The 10,110-nt window shown below is 40.6% G+C and overlaps 1 protein-coding gene across 1 annotated transcript; it reads right to left on the bottom strand.

The window, feature by feature from the left end:
- Nucleotides 1-40: 40 nt before the first annotated feature.
- On the bottom strand, nucleotides 41-5,443 carry LOC137916263 (palmitoyltransferase ZDHHC15B-like). Its single transcript, XM_068759341.1, has 11 exons — nucleotides 5,326-5,443; nucleotides 4,910-4,936; nucleotides 4,714-4,808; nucleotides 4,487-4,607; nucleotides 4,166-4,235; nucleotides 3,848-3,880; nucleotides 3,651-3,771; nucleotides 3,359-3,491; nucleotides 3,066-3,192; nucleotides 2,668-2,786; nucleotides 41-1,998 (listed from the first exon to the last, which is right to left on the bottom strand). Exons 1-11 carry the CDS (start codon nucleotides 5,441-5,443, stop codon nucleotides 1,958-1,960), a joined length of 1,005 nt encoding a protein of 334 aa, XP_068615442.1. The 3' UTR covers nucleotides 41-1,957.
- Nucleotides 5,444-10,110: the final 4,667 nt, after the last annotated feature.

The raw sequence follows: 10,110 nt of genomic DNA, 5'->3' as shown, positions 1-10,110 counted from the left end.
TTATTTATCTCCAAGATGTACTGTGGCAGTATTGAACTCCAGTCTGCAAACTGGGCTGAAGATCATATTTTATAAATACGGTGCTCTTTGATGGATGTAAATTGCTTCGGTAGTTTAATTTGTCACTTGAGCTGAACATACAGACACCGTCTGCCGCAGTTAGGAATAAGTAAACGAGACAGGAAGATAGCTGGAACATTATGATTAATGGACTCAAGTCTGCATGAGGAGACGCTCAACATCCACATCTTCTCCAATGTTTCCTACATTAAACACGGAATTATACCTCAGATAAAAACGACAGTTAATCAGTTGTGTATGTCATGATACAAACTTCACAGCCATGGACTTGTTTATTTGGCCTCCCCGACATTACAGAAAATCAGATCTCATTAAATAGGATTTTTATTAGGATGTGAAAAAAGTCCAACTTTGACCTCTTACTGAATAAATGGGCAAATTAATAAATAAAAAAAATGTTTCAACAGTTGATGAGGATCCATTTCACTGGGATTACAAATTCCAGAATATATAAATGTAGATCATCATACTGCGGGGAACTGTTGACCTCAACCAGCCAGTGGATGAAGATCAGTCTGGACATACATGTAGATATCTGCATGTTCATGCAGACGAATAGACCTCTCCTAGCACAGTACGCCACAGTTATAAGTCACGACATGTTATAAATATACCAAGATGACCACTGCATCAGACAATTACGATGTGCAGTATCCTCATGTGGCACAAACGTAAAAAAAATATGTTTCCAATAACCGCTCTGGTTAGAATTTCAGCAGTCGTTAAACATAAGCTGCAGCAGTGAAGCAAAGTTTCAAATGACTGTTTGTACAGTAATACCTTGACCTACGAGTTTAATTCGTTCCTGGGCCGAGTTCATAACTCAAAAGGTATTACTGTATTACTTGTTATTAGTAGCTGTATTAGAATATGACAGGTTCTTTCGTAAATAGGTGGCCAAACTGATGGCCATTCACAAACAAGGTGCTGGATACATTCTCTGGAGAAATGGACTCCCACAAACACAGGAATAAATATATTAATAAGGCAAGCGCTAAGTCACAGATTCTCGGTCCAGCACCGAGAGGCGTATAAAATATCAGTAAATGCAGTGCTGGACAGAGACTTCCCAGTTAACGGCAATTTGTAATCCCTCAGAGGCCAGTGCCGGGATGTGGCCCACTGTACAGTAAATAGCATTCTGTGGAGTGGTGGTAGAAGAAAAAAACGAGCAGTACTACAGTGTAAAAATACCCTGCTGCAAGGAAAAAGTCCTGCATTCAAAACCGTAATGTCATGTAAAAGTACAAAAGTATTAGCATTGAAATACAGTACACTTAAAGTAACAAATCAAAAAGTGCAGAATGACCCACTAATATGAATCTGCTGAAATGGGACAATCTGTTCAAGTTGCCGGTGGTAAAGATGGAACTAATTATTTTTAAACTGCTGGGTAGCTTAATATACAAGAATACCTTTGAATGTTATTTATTTTCAATTTCATCAACTCGACAAATTAGCTATACTCAATCACAATCTGTGAATTAAATGAAGTCACCAAAATCAATGTCGTGGAGTAAGAATAATATTTTCCACCAACACATGGTGGAACATAAAGCATAAATGAACAGAAAATGGACTCGAGTAAAGTACAAAATGTTAAAATTGTACATAAATATACAACACTTTACTAATGTCGGCGTGAGTTAATATTTGACTTTTTTTTCTGAATTAAACTAAATACTGTTTTTTAACAAGCGAGGAGGCGTGACATTACTGGTCGTTCACGGAGTTCCTCATCATTCTGTAAAACACGCACATGTAAAAGTGGTCATGTAAATCCAAACGCAGGTCTTTGGCCCCCCTTCAGTGTTTCACTGAACGTCCCCACGATTTGGAATGCATTTGCCTTGTGTTTAAATAGTCCTTACAATTACTACTCCATCTCAAGTGAAACCGAAGGGTCTTGGTCCTCAACTGGAAAGAAAGAGGGAAAACACATGTCAGCATGTTTACTGGAGAGCTCATCAGAGATTCTGTTCACATAATGATTTGTGACATTATATTACACACGACCACCAGATGGTAGCACAATATTATAGATGCATTACAAACACAGCAATGGAGAGAGCATTGTTGCTTGTTAGATTGGAAGTGCGTCATCACAGTGGCCGCTAGATGGTGATTTTTTTTAGTAACTTGTAGAAATAAAGTGACTACAAATTAAACCAGGTGATATTATTTGACAATAAAAAAAAATAAAACGCAACAAAGGCAGTAAAAGCTCCAGTTCGGAGTGTGATGGAGAGTCAGATCAGATTTATTCTGATTTAACTACAGTATTTAGGAAGAACACAAGAGACAACAAACAAGAGACTTAGAATTTATACTTTTTTTAAATTAACCTTACTGATTATATTTCAGTTTAAAGTGGGTACAATTTCACATTTTTGGGGTATTTGGGAAAGTATTGTTTGTGCAGAAAAACAGAACGTTTAGAGGAAAGACAAGAAACCAAAAATGAACAATAAAATCCAGTTTTGGTTGTGCCAATAAAATGTATACACAACTTTTTATGGTATATGTGTTATATTTTATCTATAGTGGACATATAGATCTGGTTATAGCAAAATTGAAGTGATTCACCCAGGCTTTCTTGCTCAGAGCCTTCCTCTGACTCCTCCCACATATTCTCATGAGCCAATAACGGGTCGTGGGACTCGGCGCTCAGATTCTTCAGCGGGAAGTAGTGGCCATTCCCTTGGCTGACATGTTCATTTCATAAAAAAGAGGACGGAAGCAGGTTACGAGACGCGGACCAATAATGTTAATAAAGCCACTAAATGTTCATCAACTCCCCCTCAGAAAGTTAGAAAGATCCATAATATCTTGCCTTTGAAACTATATTATAGAATCATTCAGATAATTAAAGATTAGAGCTAAATCTATAAATTACCAAGGTGCATTTCAAATACAAGACAACGAACCAATCATGAAAAACTGGAAAGAGAAAAGACACTCAAACAATTATGCATCTTACTGACCTCGTAAAGACAGGAATGTACCACAATCTGCGATTCTCTCCAAAAACCTGCTCCAGGTTTCTGTGTAAACCAACGTTGAAGCCATTTCTGTCTGGTCCAGTGACAAAAACTGGCGCTGAGAAGGCCTCTGAAAATCAAAAACAGGGGATGCTTCCAATTTCTACATCTACTTGTACAAAGGAAACATATTCACAACACAACACTTCCCCTAGAAAATAACTGAAATGTAATTTAGGACGTGAGAGATTAGCCCAATAAGAAGAAAGCCGGGGGTCTCCCTGATAAACCCTCACCTAAGGTGGATCTGTTTTTGGCCACCAACCAGCAGTGATAGCCAAAGAGAAACATGAGACTGACGAAGAACATGAGTGCCACAAACATGAGGAAGAGGACGTGGAACTTTGCACGCCCGTTTGGCAAGTCCCCCTGGGAGAGAGAAACAAGAGAAGTCGAACCCCGAGAAAAGCAGGAACTTAAAAAGATACAACTTGTGAAAAAGGCTCTCTATTGTTGTAAATAGGCAATGCTGGTGACTTTGTGGAAGTCACACTCAATCATTAGATAATTCACAATAATGACACTCACCACCCAGAATTTGAGGAAATACTGAAAGACTGTTGCTGCAACGTATATGCAGTACAACATAGAGTAGGTGAGGAAAAGCAGGAAGAACTTGTAGTTGGAAAAGCCCACGCAGTTGTTCACCCTAAAACAAAATGAAAGTCTAATATCAGAACAAAATTACTGCATCAGGAGGGAAATGCAGCCACGGCGTTACTTACCAGGGACAGTGATGATCCATCTTCAATACACATCTTTAAAAGGAAAAACATGCGTTTATGCACGTCCTCATGACAAGATAGCAACTGTGTCAATAATACGTTCAATAGTACAGTATTATCAAAATGTCGTCTTTCTGGTAGACCTCAGCTCTGACCCGATCATTAACATACTGATCCTGAGAGGCCAACGAAGCAACACCTTCTAATTATTTCAGCTAATATCCCCGTGCTGTGAGTAGTCTCTCAAAACGCTTGCTTTTTAAATTGGGGGAGAAATAAAGTGTTTTGCATGTAGTGGAGGAGCAAAGAGTGACTTACGTTTCACATACTGAGCAATGGTGACAGCGGTCAGGCTTCAGGACCTGGCAGCGGTCACAGAACCTGATAGCTGAGAAATGAAGATGGTTCAGATGAATGAGTGATACGCGAGCAGAGACTAGCCTTAACGTAGTAAGGCTAGCTAATAGGCTAGTAATACCCATCAGCACTAATGAAAGAGATACACCGACTGATTATTGTGGCTGGGAATGACAATCATGTGCTTGATGAGCGATTAACCTGGCTTTCAGATATGATTTTATATAATATTAACTCGTGTATCATAACATATATGAATTGCCTTTACAGGACAGCATGTACCTCCAGATTGCGCTCGAGTAACGATGGGCAGCGTCTTTGCAATCTCAAAGAGTATTTGTTTCTGGTCGTCCGACCTTTCTTCCAAATCATATCTTTGCTTGTCTGAGTAGGAGAGCTGAAACTAGAACACACACGTCCACCGTGACGAGCAGCACATTTGGGTCTACATAATGCACTTATTGTGCACCTTTCTGTTCAGCCTGTCACAGGAAGCAGTTCCATTTTACCTTTTTGCATGGTGAGGCCGGAGGGGTAAATATGGACTTCCAGTAAGTCCAGCAGAACATCACAAAGCAAACATGAAACACCAGTAGATAAGCCACTGGAGGAACAATAACAGCATTGTTGACAAAACAAACAGAATGCACGCACTGTTTATCAACGCGCGCGGCATGCGGAAGACGATTTACAAGTGTAGCTCACCTTTCTCGAATGTGTTGTTGATTGTAACTGCAAAAAATACAAAAAAAGGAATCGACGGTAAACGCCGGTTTCCAGGGAAGAACAACAATGTGGCGAACATTTTAAATCAACACATGCGGGCTAACACAACGAGCCCGATTACAGGCTGCGGTAAAACGGGCCGGTCTTTGTATGAACTGACCTCTAAAAGCAAGCATCAATGAAAAATATCATTTACTGGCACCTTTCAAACGTTATTTAGTCCAAATAAAAGGCGCACTGCCTTCGCAACTTCCGCTTTGTTTTGCTAGCTCCTCTTGCTAGTTCTGCAACCTTTTTTTTTTTTTTTGGTCAACACCGCTGTGCGGCAATCTGCGATGTCCGCAGTTAAACCGGCAACAATAACAACAGGCGACATTGTGATTTGTCGTACTCACAAAGACAGAGCTCAAAGACGTAGGCATAATATGACCACAGCACCACGGAGGTTATTATGAGGACAGGTATCCAAGAGAAGACCCGCTGACAGCATCGCAACCCCCTGGAGAGAGCCATATTTCAACGAGCCGCTGCGCTGCTCTGCGCTCGACTATTATTCCTGTATCTTATCCATCAGTGACATCGGTGAGCGATTTAACAGGCTCCAGTTTTCAGACCGGTGTCCTGGAAGGAATCAGTGCTTTCAGTATCAGAATAATAATATATTATAACTTAGTAACTATTAGATATTAAATTATATTATATATGTTTGAGTATAAGTATGCAATTACTTTTTGCTGAGCATATGCAGACGTACTCATGGATTCATTTCCAAGTTATTGAACAGATATTATTCATGGGTATATTTATCAGCTGTCTTTTTCAACAAGAACAAGGTATTTCTTTCATTTACTTGATATTTATCTGTCTACATTCATACCATAGGAAGTAGGAAGAATCATTCTTGGGTTACAATTTTCTTTTACAAAAAGTTTCTTCTGGTAGAATCATTTTTTGTGATACTGTGATTTATACATCACTTATTTAGCTTGCATTTATTATTGTCATTACTGTTACATGTTGCACGACCACCGAGAAAAAATCCTAGTCTGTGAACCCTCATTGAGAAAGACAATAAACTGATCCTGATTCTTTGAAGCCATGAACATTTACAAATCTTACCTGGTTTTTGAATTATAATTAGGACTGTGTGTCCAGTGCATGGTTCCCCTGAACTTAGCTCTGCCTAACATAATCATTTTGGGTTCACCAAATTTTTATAGAGTTGATGTGCTGAAAGATACAATACAAATACAATAATTAAAGCAGACAATTGTTTCCTGATTTTCTCAAGCTGTATCCTGCAGGTTAGAATTAAAGGGTAAAAGAAAAGAGAGGAAAAAAAACACATTTATGCGCTGGCCAACAGGAGGCGCTGTCAGACTGTGCTGTCAGACTACAACACACATTTTGCTATTTCTCTTTGGTCATCTGGGTTAATGTGAACTCATCATTAAGGTTTTAACATTTGCATTAAAAGCTATTGGTTGTTGAGTTTTATTGACTGAGTAAACATCACGGTTTCCAATCAGCAGACTGGTCATAGGACATGTTTGAGCAAATACGTTCTTTTATAGCTGACAGTTATTTTTGTCTGTCAAACACAAACAAACTGATCTAATGCCAGGAAGACCAGCCGGACTGATGTCATCATCAGCACCGGTTTCTGATTGTCATCTTTAATATGTCCCATGCAGTAACTCCTCATCCATCCCTTCAGAGAGATGCTCCTTCACTCATTTACTCCTTTTATCCAGAGGTTTTATGGCATGCCATCATTCGTTTGCGTGACTGTCCGGCACGATGCGCAACAACCAAGCATTACAGAATGCAGTGGAACTTGTCATCATGTCATGAGACCCTCCAGTCTCTGGGGCATTTATTTAACTGTCACCTCTAGCAGAGCAGCAGGACTAATCATAGGTTGTGTCGCGAGGCTTCGTGTGTTTCGCAGAACCGCCTGATCTCTTCTTTTTACGTAATGCAGACTGAGCTGCGCCCATTGCTGACCTCCTCTCCTCCATCACATATGTTCTCTCCGCTCTTTCTTTAGGCCTGTTCCTTTCCCTGAAATCTTCTCCCACTTCAACACATCATCTGCTGCTGGATTTCCACCCAGTTCCTGTTCTCTTTGCACCCCCCCCCCCCCCCCCTCTCTCTCTTTGTGCAATGGTGTCGGAGTCTGGGTGATGACAGCTCTTCTTCTTCCCTCATTCGACTGATCACCGGAATCAGGGAGCGGCCGTCCATCCGTCAGCAAAGCAGCAATCCTCATCCACTACGAAGCCGCTGTGACAAACAAAACAGTAACAAGCTCTTAATGAAACCCCCCCCCCCCCCGGGTCAGTGAGAGAAAGACACAAACAGCTCCTATTAGCAGGTTGAGGCAGACTTCTCTCAGAGATGTCTGTGAGTGGGGTATGTTGGCAATAGTACAGTATTATCAAATACTTTAAATTTATATTACCATATAAACAGACTAGACGAGATCCACGTTGAAGAGAAGTTGTGCATGGCTGCAGAAAAGTGCCAAAAGGCCCCAGTTTGAAAAAGTACCACAATGCAAGCGTATTAACCGGAGAAGGGAGTACAATGGTTGAAACAATCCAGAGTTATTTGAGATTGTTCTTGAGCTGCTCTTCACTCTTATGCCTTGAAGATGAAGTGGCACTTAGAGTGTGCATTTCATTTGACCCCTGAGACCCCTCATGTCATGCAGTTGTGTTCTGCAGTCACAACTGGTTCAGGGAATGCCAATGATGCTGAGCACTTCGGAGGGTGATTCATTCATTTCATTCATGCAAGTGATGGAGCACCAAGGCTGATGCATGCACTGTGTGTGAGTGAAGAAGTGGGACTGAGGTATTGTTTGTTTTGCATGTTTGCAAAATAAAATTTTCTCTCTTGTTTTTTTTTTTTTGCAATACTGCAAGATGAAGCAGAATTTAATCTGATAGAATCTTAATTTCATTCAATGTGTGATTCGGTGTCTGGATGGGAATGTCACCATGTTATTCCCAACACATACTGGAAAGTCTGCTTTCCTCTTAATATATTGTCATTGGTGTTCGGCCAGGTGATCACAGACTCGCTGTTGCCCACATTTAGACAAACGGTGTGTTTGTGTGTGTGTGTAAAAATCAGACATGGGCATAGGAGTAATTAGAGAGACAGACCAGCAATAGAAAACACAGCTTTGGCTTCAGAGAACATGGTCACACAAGTCATTTTAATTTTGACTTACCGGTAATACAACACAGAAATAGACTTAATGCATTCTACCATTAACCTATTAACATCAATACATTGCCCTGAGAACTGTCTAGAAACTTGTTTTGGTGCATTATGCATGAATGAATAAGTTACGCTGGACACCTTTTCTGTCTCTTTTTGCCTCACACAGTGAAATGTTCTGATTCCAAAGATGACCACAGGTCTGGTTCTCTCCCTACAGATGGACATGGTGCGCTACAGATGTCTGGAAAACCATTGTTTTGGCACTCAACAGAGCGAGAGAAGCCCTTAAACAAGAAGACATTTCTGCCTGGCCTCTGCTCATATTCACACTTAACAGTAGAACTAACAATGACAGGGCGGGGAGGAATTGCAGACACCTCTCCCAGCATGTGTGAAAATAAATCTGCTCAAGGGTGGAGATCTGTGTGTCTTCAACAATCAGGGCCGCTGCAATAGCCCTACCATGAAGAAGGGCTATATGTGTTTTAATAAATTTGATTTAACTCTGTGTGTGTGTGTGTGTTATTTCTGTATTATGACATAAGAACCTGCATAGAGCTCATGCCGTTGCCTCGATACAGACACGCAGACAGGATCTAAACTAAACCAACAATTAATCTTTATCTTTTTTTTTAATCTCTGCACTTGTCATCAAATAGATTAACTTCATTTTGCCAAGTGGGAAAATAAGACAGCTACTATTTGTGGTTAGAACATCAAAAAGGGCATTAGTGGCAGCTTTGTTCCTTTCAAGGGCCCTTTTGAAAGTGAAACCTCCACCTTTGGTCTGTGTAAACTGAACTAACGCTTGACGACTGGCTAAACGATATGGAAAATACAGATGGAGACGACCCTTTTCTCCTCAGTAGAACAAAAGAAAAATCCTTTCACTAAAACTAATTTTCATTACCTGAGGTCTCCAGAAATATGATTGTTTACATGTGTTGTTAGGCCAAGCAAAAATGAAGTGGTTTCATAAGAAGTGCTGATGGGGTGCAAACAGAGGCAGGGGGAAAGGAAGAGACAGCACTAGACACTGGGGGCCGCTGCAAAGTCTATCAACTCACAGGCTAGGATGCCATTTGCTTCATGTTGACCTCCAGCCTCCATCAGATCACACTGATCTGAGATGCTGCACTCACACCACAACAACAGCACACTCATGAAGCATTTACTGCTGAATGATATGAATTCAAGTAGGCGAAGGAAAATCAGACTTTTTTCTCCCGCTTTTATAAAAGGTATTTGAGATAGAGCAAGTAAGAAAACGTAACAACAATAATAAGTACAAAAACATGCAGCCACAGAGTACAGATTAGCCACTGATGGTGCAGCAGGGAATATAGCCAGGGATACAGTTGAAGGCCTCATTGGATTCTGATTATAACTGAAATGTCAGCCCTACGGTGTAACGTGTGTGCAGCTCTATTAGAGATGGGTCATGTAAAAAAAGCCTGCTACTTGAACCATACACGATTACATAAATACAAATCCTGACAAATGCTTTGAGCACAGAGCTAGACGCTATCAGTGAAAATACTTTACATTTCAGAGGTTGCAATAATGGCTTTTATGGCTGCTTTTTTGTCTTTCTTTCCATCTGAAAATGTGAGTTTAGGTTGACTGTTTTCCCGGTTCTGTGTGGAAAGGGGTCTGGAGTAATCATTGTGAAAGACATTCCAGACCAGGTACTTATGGGAATCTGTTTCCACGCTCCAGTTTAACACACAGGGCAGGGAGTCGGCCTGAGACTTGACTTGAGTGGAATAAATAGAACAGAAATGGATGCATGTGGGAGGGTGAGGGATGGAGAAAAGGATGAAATGACTGAGGAGTCACGCGAGTGAGAAGCAACAAAGCATATTAGTAAAAGAGATTTGTGAACGAGTGGGGAGCTGACATAGGGGTTAAAGCGCTGAATAGATTGTGTATGCTGGTGGAAAGAG

The sequence above is a fragment of the Brachionichthys hirsutus genome, unplaced genomic scaffold (genome assembly GCF_040956055.1).
Source record: "Brachionichthys hirsutus isolate HB-005 unplaced genomic scaffold, CSIRO-AGI_Bhir_v1 contig_1482, whole genome shotgun sequence".
NCBI lineage: Eukaryota > Metazoa > Chordata > Actinopteri > Lophiiformes > Brachionichthyidae > Brachionichthys > Brachionichthys hirsutus.
This window is presented reverse-complemented; position numbering and strand designations above follow the sequence as displayed.